General features: G+C 39.2%; 1 protein-coding gene across 3 annotated transcripts in view; it reads right to left on the bottom strand.

The window, feature by feature from the left end:
- The window catches only part of arhgap42b (Rho GTPase activating protein 42b), a 69,651-nt gene that overhangs the window by 7,463 nt on the left and 40,056 nt on the right, over window positions 1-22,132 (bottom strand). For 2 of the 3 annotated variants that reach the window (XM_073485383.1, XM_073485390.1), the window contains exons 4-16: window positions 18,490-18,561; window positions 9,669-9,770; window positions 9,314-9,424; window positions 7,357-7,461; window positions 6,410-6,539; window positions 5,932-6,032; window positions 5,237-5,346; window positions 3,932-3,988; window positions 1,872-1,950; window positions 1,553-1,592; window positions 1,179-1,241; window positions 909-983; window positions 185-269 (exon numbers count right to left, since the gene is read on the bottom strand). In XM_073485383.1, coding sequence (XP_073341484.1) covers window positions 185-269; window positions 909-983; window positions 1,179-1,241; window positions 1,553-1,592; window positions 1,872-1,950; window positions 3,932-3,988; window positions 5,237-5,346; window positions 5,932-6,032; window positions 6,410-6,539; window positions 7,357-7,461; window positions 9,314-9,424; window positions 9,669-9,770; window positions 18,490-18,561 — 1,130 coding nt within the window. The remainder of the gene's footprint in view (window positions 1-184; window positions 270-908; window positions 984-1,178; window positions 1,242-1,552; window positions 1,593-1,871; window positions 1,951-3,931; window positions 3,989-5,236; window positions 5,347-5,931; window positions 6,033-6,409; window positions 6,540-7,356; window positions 7,462-9,313; window positions 9,425-9,668; window positions 9,771-18,489; window positions 18,562-22,132) is intronic. The other variant, XM_073485396.1, reaches the window with a different exon arrangement.

The raw sequence follows: 22,132 nt of genomic DNA, 5'->3' as shown, positions 1-22,132 counted from the left end.
TAAAAAGAACCGTTACCATTTATTTCTCCAGTGACATTGGTCTTCTGAATGCAGCCACCTTTCCTTTGTGAGTCACTGGTAGCTCTGAATGTGTGACTAACACATGGAGGTGTTCAAAGAGGCATTATGGAGGTAATTATGATTCCTGACAGCTAAAGATACACAGCTGGTGGGGCGAGCTGACCTGAGGTAATTCTTCAGACCGCTGGTGATAGTTTTGTTGTCCCACGTCTCTGGATCCAGGTCCATATCCACTGGTGCCTTGGATGCTATTGGAAACACATTTTATTTTTATATCACCACAATGAGCAAGCTGTAAACTGACCGAAGAAACCAATACAACCTGACATGACCTGCCAGGTTGCTTAAATGAGCTTTAAAATTATGGACTGTTCACAGGCGTACATGTGTGGTGTCTTACAGAGATGGAGATCAAGCTTTAGAGAGCCTTTAATAAATCATTTAGACATTTCCTGTTCAAATGTATGAAATGTATGCTAACAGGATTACCCTGGTTCATCTAATAAGGTAATGACAAAGTAATATGAGGCCAGATGGCTGTTACACTGTCATACCACTAGGAGGACCTCTTCCCTCACTCTGCAGGCTCACACAAATTCAACCTGAGATGGTTGTTTCATATATGAAACCTTGACAAGCAATAGAAAGAGAAAGTGGTCATTTATGCATTTGGAAATCAGAGAATTATCTATTTAGGTTAGTTTTGCTCCATGACACATGAGAATATTGTTAAGAAATATCCTCAGGGCAGAAAAATAACTTTAGTCCAAGCTTGATAAACACTGATAATACTTTGGCTCCAGTCTCTTGAACACAGATTTCATTAGTACTTTCCATTCTACTGAGCTTTTTTACAGAGTTTTTTCCCTCATTTTAAGGCTACTTACAAAAGACAGTGGTCATCAGCTTCTGTACTTTGGAGTTGACCCCTCCAATTCTGTACAGTCCCATTGTATTTATGCCTGCATGGCAATGAAAAAGGAAATTCAGGAATTGCAACAAAGAACAAAGATTTTCTGTTCAGTTAAGAATTACGTATGTCAATGCAACGTGTCAGCACGGCCACTAATGAATGAAGCACATTGTTATTCATAATCACAGCCGGGCTGCACTAAGGTCATTTGACAAATGAAAGCTGAGAGATTTAAATGCCTCACCTCTTGTCTCCACCAGGTCAATGCATTTCCTTACAAAGTTAAAGCCCGCTTCATTAAGAAATGCTGTAATACAACATGAGAATAAGGTTGACACATCAATTACTGTCGGTTAACTGCGCACCACACAGGAATAATAAGCACTCCCCTATGTTTTTGCTTCGACTAATAAGATACAGCCCTTGTGCTGGAAGGCTCTGGGATGTCAGCTGAGTGGGTGTATGTCAAGTAATTGTGTTAATGAACAGATACAGCTATAGGTGATGGAGGATATGTGTGTGTTGGGGTTTTATTCCAAGTGTTACAAAGCAAAATGTATGCAATTGAATGATGAAAGGGGTTTAAAGATAAAAAAAACAAAAAAAAAACAGACTTACTCTCTTCCTTTTTGCTTAGTATGGCTGGCAGGTTGTAAATCTGGAGAAAGTTTACAAAAATCATAATCAAGTTGAGGAAACATTTGGTTAAGTCCCAGAAAGAAGAGATTTCTGTCACACAGTTTTCCCAGAGTTTCTTTGCTTTAAGTAGACTGTTCTATTATTAGACAAGTTGATGGTGAGGTCATCTTTTCTTCAAAAGACTTAGCCTGAACACACCAGAGGAGGGTGCCGGTGACCAATAATTCAGTCCCAGTATTGTTTTCTTGTCAAAGAAACTACTAAAAACCATCCCAGCCAAACAGCCAGAGCTCCTCACCGGCTCCTTGCCATCCATGGCCTCCAGCCACAGTCTTCTGTTGGACTCTGACAGTGCCTGCAGTGTCATAACGCCATGTCTGGAAAGATATCAGAGAAAAGCTGGTCTCAGTCTGATCTCATTGCCTTGGGGCCCCTGGACAGACCGTGTTTACACTGGCTGAGACCACTATAAAAGGACTAGTGTGACTAAAATAGCTCATGTGCAAATGCTTGACTTCAAACTATGCCCTCGGTTGGCTCAGTGCTTCACATTCCACCACCAATTAAATGCTACATGTGCTTAATATTAGAGTGATTCACTTTTTTTGCACCCAACATGCATACACCTTCATCTCATCTGTGTTCTACAGCACAGCTGTTATTATGTGTCATGTCTCACCTCACTGTGTGCTACATAGCTTTGCACTGGTCTGAGCTATATCTGCAGTCGATACACAGCACTGCTTAGGGATGTCATGATACAATTATGTGATGATAGCAAACAAAACCAAACCCCACCCAGTAGTGATAGTTAGTACTAGCATGGAGCCATGTCAAGTTGCATGTGTTGCGATTAATATCAACCAAATTAATTTTTTTGTAATCTCACCTCAAGGGGTTTCTCACCGTGCAGATGGTTTTGGATTTATTTGACCAGGTTTTGAGATACGAGCCCAAACCAGTGGAGGTGGAAGAAATTTCATTTTTGATGGTCACAACATTGAAAAATTTAACAGAATCAGCAACATCTCTTTCCTGTTAATCTAATTCACGTTATCAGCATTCTTTGGAAGTGCTTTTGCTGAAGTCCCTATGAAAACCGTTGATGGTGAAGTCTGTGGATTATTCACTTCCTAGAAAGACATGTTGCTGTTGAATTTTTTAAATAACATTTTTTGTTCCTTTGAGCACCACAAATTAAAGTCTATTCATTGTGGTGGAGGAAACGTTTTCAGAGATGGATATCTCAAAATCTGGGCAAATAAAGAAAAACTATCTTTAGTAATTTGGGCGAACCAGCCCTTTAAACGTGAGGTTATAGGCTATAGGTGTAACAGCATGTTTATTATAATGAGGATGAATAGATGAGCTTGAAGCTGACTGGAGCGTGAACCACATTGTCCTTGTGGTTGGAACAAGCACCCTGGGGCATCGTTGTTTATGATAAATGAGTTGTCCTGCAAATAAACTGCAGTTATTGTCCAAGCTCAGCAACACGCAGTAAGGGTGAGCAGTGCTGGCCCTGCTGGTGCCGTGCAACAATAACGCTCGAGCTGCAATGATTAATTGATTAGATGTCAGGTATTAAATTAATCCTCAGCTATTTTAATAACCGATTAATTATTTGAGCAATAAAAAAAATAAATAAAAAAGCCCACATCCTCTGTTTACAGCTTCTTAAATGTAACTATTTACTGGTTTCTTAACTCTTCTAGGACAGTAAGCTGAATATCTTCGGGTTGTGGACAAAACAAGACATTTGAAGGTGTCTTTTTGGGCTTTTGATTTACATTTTTCAACATTTTCTGACTTAACAAGTAATCAATTAATCAAGAATATAATTGATAGTTGCAGCTCTGAGTAATGCACAGCCATGAGTTAACTCTATGTTCTGAAATTCACATCACAATAATGACCTCCTATCAAGCTCTCATGATGTACGACCTGATCAATTGATTCAGCCACTGTTAATCAGCGCACAGCCAATGTGTTTAATCTTTGGGCAATTCCTTATCCAAATCCCCCGCACAAAATTAAATACAAATCAGTTATGAATGTTTCCATACAGCTAAAGATTTCAGACTTCTCAAGAGCGACAATGTTGTTATTTGATTCTCAGAAAAACACAAATCAATATACTACTTGAGTAATTGCAGACAAGTATGAATAATTTAAGAATATGTCTGTGTCCTTTAGCCCATATTGACCAAGAGATGATTGTGATTTAGTGAGGTGGTAAGAGGTAAACAGTATTTCTTTAGAAGGCTTAGATTTGAGATTGAGTGCACGATATGATTAGCAGCACACATGCAGCACATGCAACTGCTCTGAAAGGGCAGCACTGGTCAGTTCACATACCGGACTTTACAGAAAAACTGAAGCGGTCTGAAAAGAGTTCCACGATAGATGTCATTTCTACATTGACATGAACACAGAGAAAAGACGTAATGGGTTCAAAAATAGTGTAAATATGGATGTTGTGGACATGACAAACAAGAGTTTAGGAGGGAGAGGACTTGAGGAACATGCAGGACACAAACAGAGCTGAAAACATCCAACACTGGTAAACAGGGACTCTCTGAAGATGTTAATCAAACCTGAACAGCTCTTGCAATGCTGAGTACTCCCATGATAATCTGGGTTAATCTCTAGTATCAGTTGGGTTTGATAAAACTCAAAATGTACGAGAAGAAAACATCCCACATGCACCGTGTCTTGCATGATTTTACCACTATTCCCATGTGGCTGACTTTTGCTTTGATAGACTAGCTAATATATAAAATGGTGATGTGTGATGTTTTTACTAATTGAATTCTTTAAATGCTCTGCCTGTCAAATGTTGATATGTTAGAGGTAGGGGTAATAGTGTTAAAGGACAGTTCCCCTCAAAATCAAAAATAAATATTTTTCCTCTTACCTGTAGTGCTATTTATCCATACAGATTGTTTTCGTGTGAGTTGCCAAATTTGGAAGATATCTGCTATAGAGATGTCCGCCTTCTCTCGATTATAATCAAAATATACTCAGTTTGTGGTACTCAAAGCACCATTAAAATACATTTGACATTCTGTTTATAGAAATCATGACCTGGTTACTCAAGATAATCCACAGACCTTGTCGTGAGCAGTTTCATGTTGGAACTATTTTTTGTCAACCGAACTACAACTACTACATGCATCTGTCCATGGATGAGAGGCTAGCTAACAAAGCTAACTAGGCTAACTGTTGTTACAGCACTGCCAAAAAAGAAGCCATTAATGTTTACATCCTGCCCTGTTACAAGCATGAGCCTCTTGTCAGTGAGTGGATGCACCGCTCCTTCTGTGTTGTGATATGTTTATTATCTGTAGTAACCGGCATTGATTGATTCCTGGAAACAGACATTGCTGTTGACTTTTTCAAATGTATTTTTTGAGTGCCATCTAGTTCTATTATATTAAAGAAAAGGAAGACATCTCCAAGCCCGATATCTCCAAAACTCAGCAGCTCACAGCAAAACAATCTAGATGGATAAATAGCTCTACAGGTAAGAGAAAAAAATATGTATTTTCGTATTTGGGGTGAACTGTCCCTCTAAATATCATGCTTATTTGTATGTTTTCAGTCCATGTAAGTGAAAAGACATTTTTGACAAACATGTAGATGATTCAGAAAGTCACAGACCTCTCCACCACTTCAATATCAAAGCAGAAACGCTTGTCAATGGAATCGGTTTTCCTCCGAATGCAGGACTTGAGTTTGAACATCTCTGGCTGGTTCAGGACGAGACCATTCTAAAAATAAACACAGCATACATTTATAAATATAAGTTGGGATGGAAAATGACAGAAATTGTAATACACATATACCTTGTAATGATATGCAAATGTCTACAGAAGTGTTATACCTGGAATATGATCATCCTATTAGTGCATGCAAAAACTTGGATGGCAGTTGATCTAATACACAAAGTCTGAAATAAGTTTTCCCTTATTCGTAAATGTTTATAAATCAGATGGATCTGTTCAGTCGATTGTGTACAAAACAAGGCACCCAAACTCTCTGTCAAAAGTTTACTTCCTTTCCTTGAGGTCTTTCTTGCTATTTGTGGATTTCGTTATCTTTGAACCATTTTTGTCCGTCTTTGTCAAGTCTTTTTGTTTTCTGTGCCCAATTCGCAGTTCTGTCATCGTGACTTTTTTTCTCCTCTGGGTAGAGACATTCTTATGAGCCTCAGGGGGGGTCTTTGTTTCACCCACACAGATTATACTTGCTCAGTCGCAGCTTTTTATTTGTATGTACAACTAAATGGGAAAAAACTGAACCTAAACTAAACTACCAAAAATAGGAGGAAAAAAAGTCAAATTAAATAAAACTACCTGTTTCCCGGCAGACTTATTTTCAGTGTTGCTCATGCTGAAGGTCTTGCTGCCTTTCTCATATGTGCAGTAGTGACGTATCCAAGTGCATCCCAGAGGACCTAAGACAGAAAAGTAAATATAGAGGAAAATGGAGGTTGAGCCAAAATATTTTTTTCTCTGAATCACAGAGCTTCTGGAAAGACATCTGAAAATCAATTTGCAATTATAGTGTGATAAATCAAAAGTTGTTTATCACTGCTGATAAAAATCTACCATTTGGGCATCTCCCCCCTTGTTTGAGAGCACATCAAAGTGAATCGGTAAACAGGATGAATTATGAGCTCTGTGTGTGTGAGATCTTTTCTGCAGAGGCCTGGGAGAACTCAAGACATGTTTATGGTGATGGATGTAAAACCATGCACTTATATGCGAGGCGGGGGGGAGAGTGTGAGGGGGCCTAGGCTGGCTAGCTGGGAGCCCAGCTACAAAGACTCACGTTTCTCCTGGACGTACAGGAAGCCTTCCATCGTCCACTGGCCTGGGGGTTTATAGTCCTGATCTGCAGATCTTATCCTCTTCATCAGCTTCTCCACTTCCTGCTTGGTGCTCACAAAGTTGTTCCGTGTCTGTGCAGAAAATGCAGGAAAGGATTATAATTGCATTTCAAAGGAAGTCTTGTGTATCTACATTTTTTTCTGCCATTTCGCATCTCAAAAATATGACTTTGTTTACATCAAGACTGAAACAAATTAAGGAAAAATGTCAAACATCTGACAAATGCTTCATATTTGTGCAGCTGCATGAGAACACCTGGGGAGAAGAATAACTTACACATTGGAGAAACCTTTTGGAAATACAGACACAGCATCTTCAAATACGTTATTTTAATATTGGAAGAATGCACTTCATGTGATCCAAAATTTGGACAGAGAATCATTAGTTAATGCTCCCAGGAATCCGCTTTTTTGGAGTCAAAGGGTCAGAATGAGGCTGTTTCATTTCCCCTACAAGTGAGATGCTGAGACAGCCTCACCTTTTCCCGCTCCTATTAGAGCTCTCTGCATCTGAAGACACAGAGAGGGTTACGGAGTGGAAATTGTCAGGGCAATGGTGCTGACATTTCAGGTCAAAGAGAAATTTGGGCCCTCAGGCTGCAAGTGGTAAGGTCACAGTGATGGAAAGAGGGGGCACGGCAGCAGCTGTAGTTTTACTCCCGAACTTTTTTTTTTTTTTTTTGACACAGTACCATTAAATGGCCTGCAGTAACTGCCTGCAATACAAAACTGAAAAATATTGATCCTCTGCGCAGCGAAGAATCTCATTTAATCACATAGCTATCCATTTGTGAAAACTCTGCTTGTTATGTCGGGGTATGATAAGCTGCAGAATCTGATTACGTGGCTGGTTGCCTTTGTGTACAACCCCCGAGGTGTTGAGACTTACGTTCTGTAGGTTGAACTGGAGCTGCTGTTTGTATGGCTCAAATTCATGAGCCAGCTCATATCCTTCATGGTAGAATGTAAACAAGCCCTGAAGAAAGGCCAGGAGCTGGAGAGAAACAATATTTAAGGGTGAATCACAGAGTGAATAAACAATACAGAGCTTCATTACAAATTCACACCTGAGAGTACATTGTAAAGTGGTACACTGCAACGTAAATTGTTGAGAGATATTTAATCCACTCAGTAGTGATTTTCTTTCTCAATAATGGATTTAATTACAATACTGTCACCTTAAAAGTACAAAATTAGCTTATCATTATTATTATTATCATTATTATTCTGTCCTAAAATGATAATCATAATGTACATATTGCATTAAAAAACAAATTAACTTCTTCTTGAGCAGGACTGTACGTTATAAAAACAAACAAACAAAAAAAAGGATGAGAAAAGCTGAAGAAATTAAATACTTTCATGTCAATGCACTGAATATTGCACATAAGATAAAGGCCCAGTCGCAAGAATAAAATGTTGGCATTTTTACATTTCTGCAAATGTAAAATCATACGTAAAATATAGGGATTTCAACAAAACATACAATACAGTATATAAGCATCGGGAGAAGGAGGGGATGGTGCTGGGGTTACAAAAAGGGTTGCCAAGCCAGAGAACACTGTTTGAGAACTCCTGAACGCATCCTCAACACTCCACCATGAATAGCTTATATTTGTGACTTGATTATTATTTATTAATTTGTGCGAATAGTTTCGTTTTTTTTCTCTATGTGTAGCCAAGTGACTAACAACAGAAATCTCATTATACAATCTCATGTTGGATAATGACAATTACATTTATCTTGACTATTTTTGACAAGACACCGGGTATTTTAAGCCATAAATTATTATTTTTTTTAACCCTAACCAAGTAGGTTTTGTGCCTAAACCTTACAAGACCATAAGCACTTTTGTTGTCACAACATAAGATTAAAAATATAACCTAAAAAAATGCACAGTTGCAACTTCAAGAAAAGTAAAGTTTCAACATATCTGTGGTTTGCAGAAACGTACATTACTAATATTTATTCTGGCGATTGGGTTGAAGATTCACAAGGCTGTAGTTCTTCTGTGGCTAACAGATATTGATCTTATTTTCTGTATAACACAAACATCCCCAACCATTGTGGAAAAAAGCACTGGCAGTATTGTTGAAGGAAAGAATTGATCCCATCTCTGGTATGGAGGATCCGACAAACATAGGGCAGCTCTCAGTCAAATCCTCAGACACAACCACTGATTTTATTTCTAGGACAAGGCTTGGTATATCAAATGTTCAAGGATGAACCATCTTATCTGGGCCCAGATTCATCACAGGCAAGGTTGAGTCTTGTCATTTTCCCCCACCACTACCTGGAGATTTACATTTCTGGCCTGGGTTCTGGGGTGACCTGCCAGTGAGTGTAAACAAATGGGAGTGGGGGCTTTTAAAAGAGCCACTTTGCTGGCATCTCACATTCCCAGACATTTAACACCTAGAGAACTTAATTATCCCTGGTTACTTCTCCACTAAAGATGTTAGAATTGACTCCACGTATCTGTGAGGAGGGGGCTTTGATTTGCACTTAGTCTTGTTTTATTTGACAACAAACACTTTATCTAATTTTATCCACTACTTTCCCCAGATGGATTGACTATATTACAGAGGATTTGGGATGCAGATGACAAATTTGTGTAATACAGGAGCATAGATGTATACCTGGGAGAGACGTTTAAATCAGGAGAAGAGAAAAGACACTTAAAAAGCCACTTTCATAGCAGTAAAAGATTCTGTGCTATTTTGAGTATGTGCCACTTAAACAAATCTTTTAACTACATTTAAAGAGAAAAAGGCAAAGAAATGACTGCATCTTAAATATGCATTCAACACTGACTGAGCACAGAAATATGTAAAACTTATCTTACCGGCTCAACAAACTCAAATTTCTTTTTTTCTTGCACTTCTTGTATTTTGAAAACGTACTCAAGGGACGCATCATAAAAGAGTTGTCTCTCCTTATCAATCTGCGTGTCAGCCTGAGAATGAGCAAACAGAACCAGGGTTAGTGCAGTAACAAAGACAGCGGTCAAACTGGGAGCGCAGTGTGTGGACAGAGAGTTAATGCTTACATCACCACCTGGAAACAGTGTGTGCTTAAAGAAGGGATGAGCAAACAGCAGCTCACAAACAACAGCTTTATTTTTAGGAGACACTCGGCCGACCATAAAACAGCATTATTCAAAGACATGTTGGGGATCAGAAAATTTGTTTTGGCTTTACCTCCTGCAGATATGCCTCCTTCTTTTTGGATGATAGGCTGAGGTGTCTCTCAAGTGTGGAGTAGTATTTCTCTGTTTCCTTATCAAATTTCTTCTTCCCCTCCTAAAAAGGTCCACAAGACACATGAAAGGCTTAAACATTACCAACAATGTGTCATGCATTGCTGATGTGGGTGTGTGTGATTGAACTGCCACTAGGTGGAGGTCTAACTACATTTTCACATGGCATTTGCCACATGTCTTTAAAAGTCCTGTCAATAGATGATTACAGGTCATAAAAGTGGCATATGACCATGTGGTGATGAGTAGACAATGTCGGCATGGTCAATAAGGACCATGCATTATCAATAGGACCTCTGAGAAATATATGCAATTGTTGTTATGGTGCCCCAGCTGGAGACATAAGTTCACAGGAAAATACACAACATTTTAAATCATCAACAGCCTAATGCATTTTGCACTGTCACAGGCAGCACTGACTGGATGCTGTCTGAATTTCCTTTCCTTGTCATGCTCCACCTGCAAAGACAAGTCAAGCTCCATGGTCATGAGTCCCAGGATTGTCCCAGAAGGCTCTGAGGAAGCAACAGGAAATGGGCTTTTCATGCCAGATGCCCATCTATAAAGCATATGGACTAAGAGATTGAACATTTCACCCCAAAAAAGATCCACTTTGCAGGCCTTAATCAAACTCTGCCGAAGCAGAGAGAACCTGTCTGTGTGAGAGCATTCAAGTGTCTCATCTGCAAGTCTGACCTCTAAACCGAGCTTTGCCCACTCAGTGCCCATCTCGCTATGCAAACATTCACAAAGGGGCTAGGGGAGAGACAGAATAAAGTAAAGTGGGGGAGGGTGACGAAAGTGCGAGGAAATGGCCAATGTAACCAAATCCTGCTTGTTTGTTTTCATTCCCATGGCCCTGAAATTTAGCAAGTCTAATCTACTAGCTACTGATATGACCTAGAACAGTGTTCTGCCTCAGCAACCCCCACAGCAGTTAAACACACTGGAGGAATTCGTCACAAGACATTGTAACCCTCCTACATAACTATTACAAGTACAGCACAAAAAATCAATAGATAATTTCATGTAGTAGCATCTTATTTCCATCTCTCCTGTCATGTCTGACCCAGGAATGATCTCTGCAGGAGTGGGGAAGAAAATCAATTGTGTACAGGCCCAATATTCAGAAACAAAGAGGAAATAAACAGGTGGACAGCAAAACAAACATATGATTAAATATGATATCTCGCTGACAGGAAATAAATTTCCCTAAAGGACCAAGTTTTTTTTTTGGTTAGAGAACAAAAGGGAGCTGACTGTCGGCCTTTTTGACTGCTGTTGACGTGACATTATTTTGTGAGCACGCATGCAGCTGAAGCCCTGGGGAAAATACCAACAGACAAACACACACACGTTCAGGTGCACTGCACAGACACAGACACACACACACACCCACACACACACACACACACACACACATTGGGGATCACATTAAATTAAGAGCTTTAGGTTTAGCTGAGCCCCGCAGTCACAGCAGGAATCTCCCAGCACTGCTGACCAGTGTGAGCATGCCAGAAAACTCCTCCATATGACAAACTCTTTCACACTTACAAAAGAGTGGGGAGTGACTCAGAGCTGCAGTGAGTCTTGTGAGGCAGAGCCAGCCTGATTAAGTCACCTAAAGTGTCCTGCTTTGTTTTGATCCAGGGAGGACGTGTATAAACTGGTGCTACCATAATGATACCCTCACAGAACACCAGGTGTTTGTCGGTTAGTCCATGTGGTGGGTGCACTCCCACCCCCGACCCCTCCCGGATATGTTTGTGCAATCAGAGAGGAATATGAGCGATTTAAATTGCAAAGACTCTCCTTGAGACAGGGGGAGCGGCGCAGGCACAAGGCTTTGAAGCACAACACGTGGTGGCAGAGGACATAGATGTGGATAGATATAAACCCTGAAGCGCACAAGTTTCTGACACAAACTAATGCCGGTGCCCCAGAGTAATCAGCTGGCTGGGAATGGATCAAGCCAAAGCACTTTCCAACACTCTGTAGCGCAGAAAACACATATGAACCTACCACTTGGGAGATTTTCTCATCTGATTGCTTTGTTCGCCCTCATGAATAAATCAGATGCAGGAAGAGAGAATATTCTGATGCAGATTCCTCTGTGGTGGAACTCCTAACTGGCAAGTCTCACATTGGTGTTAACAGTGCTTTGATGCCAGCTGTAGTATGGGTGAGTTTGCTAATTGCTCATATAACGTAGAGAAAACTGCAGCCAGCCCTTCTTCTAGTCAGGTGTTTCCTAATTTGCTAAAATAAGGATGCTGAGAACAACCATGAAGACAGCAGGAGGAATATTTGGACGCTAGCTGTACATCGCCAGTTTTGACACTGGCCCTAACGAGCCTCAGGGCCATCATTCTGAGCCTCTCATCACCATGGTAACAGATGTACGCAGCAAGGAAGGTCGGTTGTGTGTGTGTGTGTGTGTGTGTGTGTGTGTGTGTGTGTATAGAGGAAAGAACCCCAGATATCAGATACACTATCTACACTTCCTCACATCTGTCTTACGCCCTGGAATAATACAAACATCTAGTGCTAGCATGCCGTCACGTGCTGAATATTTCTCCACACGTTCATTTTAAATGGATCTCTGAGCAGTGACATGAAAGGGAAAACTCTGCAACCTATCTCTATGAACTCATTTGAGACAGCTAATTGGAGCAGGGGTCCAGAATGGTGATTAAATAGCAATAGCCAGGTTATTTTGATGCTCCACCACACATGAGCTGGTCTCTCTTCCACAAGGGAAGGCAGTGAGAACACAAGGTTCCAGCTTGAGTTCAGTTACTTTGCTGCAAAGCCAAGAAATGTCTCCCACTTTACCTGAAATCCCACTTCCTGAAGAGACATCACAGACAGCAAGAAGTTGGCCAATTAACACGAAATAATTACAAACATCTGCTTCTGAAGAGCTGGAAAACAAATACCCAGGCTTCTAAATAGAACATGTTTAGTGTGTGCGTGTGTGTTTGTGTGTGAGGCAGACTGCAAAGATTTACTTAGAAAATAAACTTTTATCAGTTGATCATTGTCTCTGCTCTCTCTGACACATGATGTAAGATAATAAAAATAAAAGTACAAAATCTGCATATACTGTGCACACTCATTCTTTATTTTCTTTGTATCTGATCTGAGAGTAACTCTTAAGATCTGAGCAAAGCAGCGCTCAAAAGCTCCTTTATTATTATGTTGTGAAAAAATCTTTTGACAAGCTCTGCATGAATATAGATCTATACTGTACCCTATAGGGAGCCCTTAGGCTTCTCCCTGTCAAGATCAACCTAAGCCTGCTCTCACCGCCTAACCCAAGAGATAATGAAGGCAACGTGAATCATCAGGAAGTTTTGACACATTTGGGGATTTTTTGGTTTGGATTACGTAACCGGTCAGTGTTGCTCTTTATTTATTAATTATGTTCAGGGTAACAGGAAGTCATTTAATCTCACCATTGACGTTATCAAGATATTTTAATAACAGTCAGTTAAGTGTTTGTTTTGCTTTGCATTTAATTTCAGTGTGTGCATGCTAATGGTCGGTCTTGTGTTTATTTATGAAGAGTCTTTTCAAAACAGTTCTGCTTTATTAAACCCAAAGACAGAGAAGTTTGACAGGAAAGCTTCACTACAGATAAGAAACGACCTTAAACATAAACTCAGTCTCACTTTCGGTGACATTAAATGTACTAGAAGAAAATACAATGAAACTAGAAGCCATTCTGTCAAGTTCATCCTGCAAAATGCTTTCACTGAGTCATTGTTCAACTGCAGTGCAGATACTGTCAGAAAAAAAATAGTATTAGTATAAAACCGAAAATGTGTGACAACGTAAAAACAGATATTCATGAGTTCTCAGTTCTGAGGACCAGAAAAACATGATAATGAGATTAGTTGTCTTTAAGAATCAATCATCTGTTTTGAAGATTATGTGAAACGTAAACAGCTATAATAGTAAAAAAAAAAAAAAATCATTCATTATTACAAAATAACACATGATAACAATAATAAATAGTACTGCTAACTTATAATAGTTTCAGACCCTTTGTCTTTAATTCAATTATATATGATGTTGCTGTTTGTATTTAAAAAAAAAAAAGATACATATTGATTTTGCAAAACAAAAGAAGCTGATATATTCACAGTGCATGGTTGCTTATTTCAAATAGGTAAAGACTAAACTTTCAAGGACTGCCCTGTAAAATTCTGGTGACCAGGAGAAAAAGTAATTACCTTCTGAAAGATTGTTTTAATGGTGTTTCTGCTTTATTGGGTAGAGCACAGTGGAAAGTGATGGGACAGACATGAGAAAAATGCAAATAAATACATTTAATTTGCATCACCTTATTCATGCATTTTGTTATTTTGCAGCATACATTTAGGGTCTGACTGTCATCTGCGTTGCTGTCATCTTAATTCATGTTTTCCTCACTGTTAATAGGTGAAACAGTTTCTAAGTCTATGGCAGTTTTCTTGTCTTATTGGCAGTGTGCACCTCTTTGATTAATCAGTAATATATTAACTGACAATCTGCAAAGTTTATTATGCAACATGATTTGCATATCTCCAGGACATCAATTCCATCTTTGATCATCTGGTGTCTTAAGTGGCTGGACTCGTGCCGAATTTCAATACGGCCGGGAAAGCTCTGCTATGCTCTGCCTGTGATACACATACAGTGTGAATAGTTTAGTGCTCACACGATTAGTTTATGAGCTTTAGGTCAGTTGATCAACAAAAAAAAATCAATCAATCAAGAATCAATCAATCAGCTATAATTAATTTGGGTCACTATGTGCAAGATTTGAATTTTTCTTACTTTAGGACCACCTGGTGGAATTATTGATACTAAACCTGTATCAAAGGGCCAAAAAAAATTACTTTGAAAAACTCAGCAGCAAAATCTCGTTCCAGAAATCATAGCCTGGATACTCAGGGTCATACTTGGGAATCCACAGACCTTGTTGTGAGACGTTTCATGAAGAAACTATTTCTGTATCTCCATACAGAAGCAAGCATGTGTCTACTCATGGATGAGAAGCTACCTAACATAACCATTAAGGAGATCATGCTGCCACAAGTACAAGCCTCTTGTCCGTTAATAGATGTGCGTTTTCTTCTGTGGGGTGATACAGAGTAGTCTGGAAGAAAATAGTTCCAACATGAAACTGCTTACGACGTCCGTCGATTATCTTGAGTAACTGGGTCAAGACCAACTCATATCTAGGACTGATATCTGCAAAACTCATGACCTGGTTGTTCAAGATAATCCACAGACCTTGTTGTGAGCAGTTTCATGTAGGAACTATTTTCTGTCAACTGAACTACACCCGCCAACCAGCCAGCAGGAAGCATGCATCTACCCACGGATGAGTGGCTAGCTAACAAGGCTAACTAGGCTAAAAAACCAAAAAGAAGCCATTACTGTTTACATCCTATGCCGTTACAAGCACGAGCCTCTCGTCAATGAATGGATGCACGCTTCCTTCTGCATTGTGATATGTTTATTATCTCTAGTAACCAGGTCATGATTTCAGTTTTTCAAATGTACTTTGCCAGGTGCCATCTAGTTATATTATAGTTTTATCTATATATTAGAGAGAAGGCAGAAATCTGTATGGCTGACATCTCCAAAACTCAGCAGCTCACACAAAAACAATCCAGATAGATTTAGCAGTACAGATGTTAGTGGGAACTGTCTGTTGAACATCCACCAAAACAATGTCACAATGTAATCATGGGATCACAATTTAATTCTACTGAAAGTTATTTTTAAAAATGGCTTTTACCCGACCCAGCTTTTAATTTAAAAGAGGTGGTTCAGAAAAGGCTTCAGTCATTTTCCCACACTTACCAAATCCCAAGGTTAATCAAGGTAACTGTTCACATTTGTATGATTGAAAGATTTTAGTGTCACCCACAGCTGGCAAGCATGTCCCCAAACCACTTTTAATTGATCCCCGTACTCCACAGGAAGTAAGTTAGCATATTTTGAGATTTCATAGCAAGAATGCAAATGTCATCTCTGCCTCTGGAGGCATAACTAGCCAAGAATCATCTGATGTCTGTGCAGCCTTTGTCGGATGAGGACAGCTCAAATTATCAGTGGCCATCTGACTCCCATCTGGGTCTGTTTGCGCTGATTCTTCACACCCAGCTAGCGGGGGACCCCTACGGTGCCCCTAATGTTGATATTGTCACAATTTCAGAGAGCAGGAATGCCACCCACCAGTTGGACACCCCCTGGTACCTTCTTGAGATAGTGTCCCTGGGGTTTGTTCAAATTTCAAGGCCTTAAACAAGTCTGACAACCAACAAACACACAGATACACACACATAGTGTGGAGCCAGCTTTAGGCAATTTACCTCCAATGGTTTTAAGTTTGAGAAAGAAAATACAGAAGGTCTATGTGAGACTCCAAGGATAAGGTTGAGGTTAAAGTTTTAGGAGATCAGTTAGCAGAACAGAATAGCTGACTGTTGATGTAGTGGTAGAAAACAGGAGATAAACACTGAAACCTGGACAGGTTTTCATTCCTTATTTCAGTTCTGAAGTATTAGTCCTGGGACATTACCAACTTTCAGCATACAAAAACGGATCTGAAACTGAGAAAAAAGTGAAGCCATAATTTCACTTCTACAGCCAACACACGGTCAGTCCATGCTCCAGTGAAAATACATGAGAGTTTCAACTCTTGTGGCTTTCTTGATTTGTATTTTTTTATAAACTGTGCAAAGTTTGAAGGTTTTTCCAAAACATTTGACTCAGCCTTGTGTGAAGCAGACTGTGCCTAATATGTCCTGTAGTGCTGCAGTCAATCTGCTGGTGTGTTATGGCCATGGAAGTGTTGTGCTTGTGCCTAAGAAGCTGCTACACTGGTACGTAACCTCAGTGGGATTACTCGCAGTATAGCCAAATAAGGCAAGAGCTCCCCGTTTGTCCATCTGACGTTCTCAGACATGAAGCGCAGTAACTGGAAGGGTCAGACAGCCTGCAGATCTCTCCAGATTCTCGGAAGAGTGGAAAGTTGCTCAGCCACTCGTGATGTCTGCCTTTTATCTCACTCTAGTTGGGCTAATGTTTAGTGGGGGATGGGCCGTAGGAGGAGAGAGCCATTAGGAGGAAGTGGTCGGAGAAAAGAAGAGGTAGTGGGAGTGACAGGGGTTGTGGCTTTTAAGAAACCATTTTATAAACATGGAGAGTCAGTGCAATAACACTGAGTACCATGATGGGGAGGGGAGAGTGAGGGAAAGAGATGGCAGCAAAATGTGCTATTTCATTACAGTAGGTACATGTGATGGTTGAGACGTGAAGTGACAATGGTTATTAGCCTGGCCAGTAAAAAGGAGAGTGATTGATGCTCACACTTCAGCATTGAGAAGAAAAATAGTTCCTTTACATTGCAGGTTGGATTGTGGAGACACAAGTCAAGCACAGTAAAAAAAAAATCTTTTGCAATTCAGTGGCTGTCAAGTCAAGTAAAAATAAATCAAGCTGGGTGAGAGTGTGAATTTGAGGCTGGAATGTCCCTCACAGGGGTTATGGCTATGTAAAGATGTGCAAATGATTCACAGAGTTCAGTGAAGAGTTAGCAGTGGACTCAGAAACTCAGTGGGAGATCTGTGGAAAGGCTTGAGTTCTAGGAGCTTGTTCATGTGTGATCTCACCCAGGGAATGACCACAAACAAGCTGCAGTGCTTTCATTTTATGCCTTTGCATTGGCCAGAAATGAAAGCATAGCTTGTAGCAACAAGCCCACACTGTCTTTGCAGTCAACTCGGGCTTCAACAACATATCCACGGTGGAACCAGGATGCCTCCAAGCAACACTCTGCAGAACCCCTACTGATATCAATCCTCTGTATCCAATAGATTAGGGAAGAATGCATTACATGTAACAGGATTACAGTAATCTGATTACAAAAATGGTGAATCCAATATATTTAGTTTACAGTAATCAGATTATGAATGCATTAAAAAAGTCAGCAAAGTCAGGAGAGAACAGCAGTGTTACTGAGGTCTCGCGCATTTTCATCAGGGCTGCACGATGATGGTGACTTGCATGATTTGTTGAAGTCTGTACCAGACAAACATGTTTTCTTACATCTGGAGAAGATTTGTGGGCCAGGGCATCTTTGCAGCACTACAGTTCTTCTTTATAATGCTGTTCTGTCACATATTTTATATTAAGGTTTTATATTTTATATAAAAAAAAGTGTTAGTAAGGTAATAAGTCCCTTATAAGTCCTTATTAGATGCTTACAGTCCTTACTACAGGGGCCCTGGTTTGATTCCAGCCTACACCTTGAAAATCTGGTAAAGATTTAACAATGACATGATTAATGAGAAAGATCAATAAATGTGCTTGTAATACTATCATACACAGCTAAACTGTAAATGTCTACAAATAAACATGTTTATGAGGCTAATATTAACTCATAATGTTATTAAGTAATATAATATATATATTATCTGAGTCTAAGGACCTTAACATAAAGGTCAATATGGAGCTTAACATAAAGATAAATCAACTCAAAATCTTAATATCTTTTAATATCGCAAACTGACATCTTTGTTTATACCCCCTATGAGTCTGCCAGAGCCACTTCTCTTTGCAGTGTCACATGTTTCTTTTAATTAATGATTTCCATACTGTGGGTAAGATGAATGGGGTGAAGACGAGAGGTGAGAGTGTCAGGACACATGGAATATCTTTGTTGTTACAATCGCTAATTGCGTGCGTAGGTGGTCCCTTACCTTCGCAGCACCGATTTGCTCCTTCCGAAACTTTTCCAGGGGGGTAATCAACACATCATCTGCATTCTGAATCTGATGTAAAAAATAAAGCAAAATACAGACAGATATCAGAATGGAAGATGCAAACTGACTTTCTGTCACCTTTTGAATAATTTAAAATGACTATTAGAAGGAAAAATATCACAAAAACCTTTAATCTAGCAGTAGTCATTCAGTTTTATCACAATGGTCTTGATCTACAAATGTGCCAGAAAAGTGTATGACACACAGGAAATAATAGCACTGAAAATTACCCAACCCAAGTCAAATACAGATACATTGAGTCCAAACACAAGTGGAGTATATAGCAATCATATTCATTAATATCTCTTAAGCCAGCGACAATGAAAAATGTGTTACTCTGAGGTACCCGAAAATGAGTATCACAGAGATAGGAGATAGAGCACTCAACAATGGCTCTGCTAGATAGAAGAAAATGGAGCTTTTTTTATGTGAAGCACCAGCATTGTCAAACCTCGCTGAAATATGACACAGCACGGCAGAGGAGGGAGCTTTACAATTGCAGCCTGCAATACATTTAAATGTTTGAGGTATGTCTCCACATATTGGTGACCTCTCCTGCGTCATGACCAGAGTAAAAGGTCTCTCCTGGAGCCTCTTCCTTCTCATTCCAGACAGAAACAGATAAGGTGAGATATATTGTGCCAATTACAGTCTGCGCTCAATCCCTGCGAGTGAGCGTTTCGGAAAAGTGCCATTATTAAGGTGCCTCTGAATTTCCCGTGGATGGGCTTTCATCCACTGAGATCAGATGACATCAGACCGGAGGGCTGCTCTACAGGAGGCAATGTCACAAATGACATGGCTCTTAGGTTGATTTAAGGTGTTATTCTGTGCGGTGAGTGTATGTGATAAACTAAGGGCTGAGCTCTATAATACATCTATGATACCAGCACTAATTTAGAGGTGTCGGCTCAGATGGACTATCAGCTCTCCAGCTACAGTCCTCTGAACACACACACCGTCTCGGGATAGAGTTTTTGTTTTGAGCCATTAATCACAGCGCATTTTCATTGTCCCAAAATAACCCTGTCAGCTCCATCAGCCAACCAGAACGAGTGACTTCAAAAGAAGCTGCAATCTCTCCGAGCCCGCAGTGTTTCCTACATGCACTGCTGTGACATGTTGTAAGCTTGTAGTGTAAATGTGTAGCTTTGTTGTAATAATGCACTTTAATTACACCGTGATATTCAAAGTCCTTCAAATACAGACAGACATTTCACACTTGAAATAATCTTGTTCACACTAGGTGGTTACACTGTATTACAACTGTAAATATTTGCCGTCTTGCTGTTTTCTATAGGGCTGTACTGATTGTGAAATTCTGGTCTGATGCCGATGTTGTTTTTGTTGTTGGTAATTTTGTTTTTGTTGTCATTTAATCCCCTTTATTGCCAATAATAGTTTTAAAGTCATTCAGCCTTTCATTACATTTGATCATAGAAATTCATGAAACAACCTTTAATATATCCTTTGTTTAAATGAAAAAGATTCTTATTTTTAAAACTAATTGCTTCATAAGCCTTTTTAAACCTGCTTTACAACGACCTCATCAAAGGTAAGAATTTTTTAGTACTTACATAACCTTACAATCTGATGGCAGGTTTCATGAGCCAGTTGTTCAGAAATGAGCCAGTGCCACACTGATGTGACACATCAGATAAACATCAGCCACTGCCATCTGTGAACATCAGCTTATTTATCGACAGGCTGAAAGCAGTCAACAAGGCAAGTATCGGTCGATGCCGATGTACAGCAGATAAATTGGTGCATTCCCAAACATGCGTAGTTTACTGAAAAGTGAACAGTAAACTGAGATTTAGGACATTATGAACCATGATTCATCATTTTGAACCATGACCATAACCTGACAGGTGCAACATTGCATAATCATTATGCTGAAATGATTAATTGATCAACTAATTTAGTTTACTTTTGATAACTGTAATTTATTAATACCAAATATTTATTTGCAAATATAAATATTATCTTGCATGCTCCTCTCATAGCACATGTAAATGTATTCATGGATTTATTGACTGTCATATTTTTGTTTTTGGTAACTTTGACAATTACAAACAATGTAGGATTATGCAATCATTTGATTTATCGAACTAAATAATGAACTATTAATTACAGCCCTAAGATGAATTTCACACGAGAGGGTGTATACTGAACAGTCAATGAGCACTTTCAAAAGACAATAAAGAAAAGTATTATAAATAATCTGTTGCTTGCTCAGACCTGTATGAATGATGAGGCAGTCACTAGATGGGTTTAAAAGCATTGATAAAGCATATGGAAGAGAGCACTTGTGTAAGATAAACCAAAGCAATTTGGCTACAAGTGAAACTCCATTAGGAGCGTAGAGGACGTTTGGCGGACATCAAATCTAGCTCTTCTAATCCTCCAGTCATATCAAAGTCATCATGTTATCTACTGTGTCAACAGGGAGAATTATACTACTCTGCCAGTGTGATAATGTCATTTCCTCTGTCTTATCTCCTACGCTTTCAGTCTAATTGAGGCTGCAATATTACCATGCTTTAAATGTAGATTTCTAATACCGTCAGCTTTTTACATTTTCAGTTAAATGGACAGCACAATTAAATAAATGGCACTATAAGCTTTGGGGATTATTGTCCAATATTTAGAATTGAATGAAAGGAAGAAGAAAAATCTTTCTAGTTCGTATCTGGATTTCTGTTGGGTTGGTTGTTGAGTTAAATCTTATTTCAGACTATTACTAGTACCTGGAACCTGACTTTGTACAACAGATGGATGTTTTAGGACCAAAATCTGACTTAAATTTACCCTGAAATGGAATAAGAACATATTTATGATCAATTGTTCATTACAAAAGATTAACAGTGTGGTAACTTGAAGTGGCAATTAGAGCTGCAACAATTAATCAATTATTTTGATAATTGAATACTCAAGCAATAATCGATCACTTAAGTAATAAGAAATTGAGAAATTCTCTGATTCTCGCTTCTTAAATGTGAATATTTTCTGGTTCCTTTACTCTATGTCAGGCTGACACTATGAATTTTATAGACCAAACAACTAATTGATAAATCAACAAATGAATCAACAATGAAAATAATCACTTATTGCAGCCCCAGTCACAATCAGCGCACATTATATCCAAACCCATCAATATCCAAACCAGTGCAGAATATAGACGAGAGATAATCAGCATGTCAGGATTTAAAATGCTCAAAACCTCAGATTAGTTTTGATTATTAATTTCCAATAAGCTGATTCAGATAATTATTCTTGAAGGAGGCCAACTTATTTAAACTCAACCTATTACTTTCAAACTGGCATTGTGCCGAATGCCCTCAGCAACAGCCTCTCTAAACAGGATTAAATCCATATGAGCGAGCACAGTGTGATGCTTGAAAGGATGCAATAGCGCTAAGCAATTTCATTACCAGATAGGGGGAGGAATGTCAATGTGCTGTATTTCCCTTGCTCCTGCTTTTACCAGTCCAAATATCAAGAGGATCAAAAGTCTTGCTCTAAAGGTTAATTCGCAGAGACAGAGCAGAATGCCACCAAAGCCGAGCCAAATTGAATA

This window comes from Pagrus major, chromosome 2 (genome assembly GCF_040436345.1).
Source record: "Pagrus major chromosome 2, Pma_NU_1.0".
NCBI classification, from domain to species: Eukaryota; Metazoa; Chordata; class Actinopteri; order Spariformes; family Sparidae; genus Pagrus; species Pagrus major.
The sequence above is the reverse complement of the archived record's forward strand: the minus strand, read 5'-3'. Positions and strand labels throughout refer to the sequence as shown.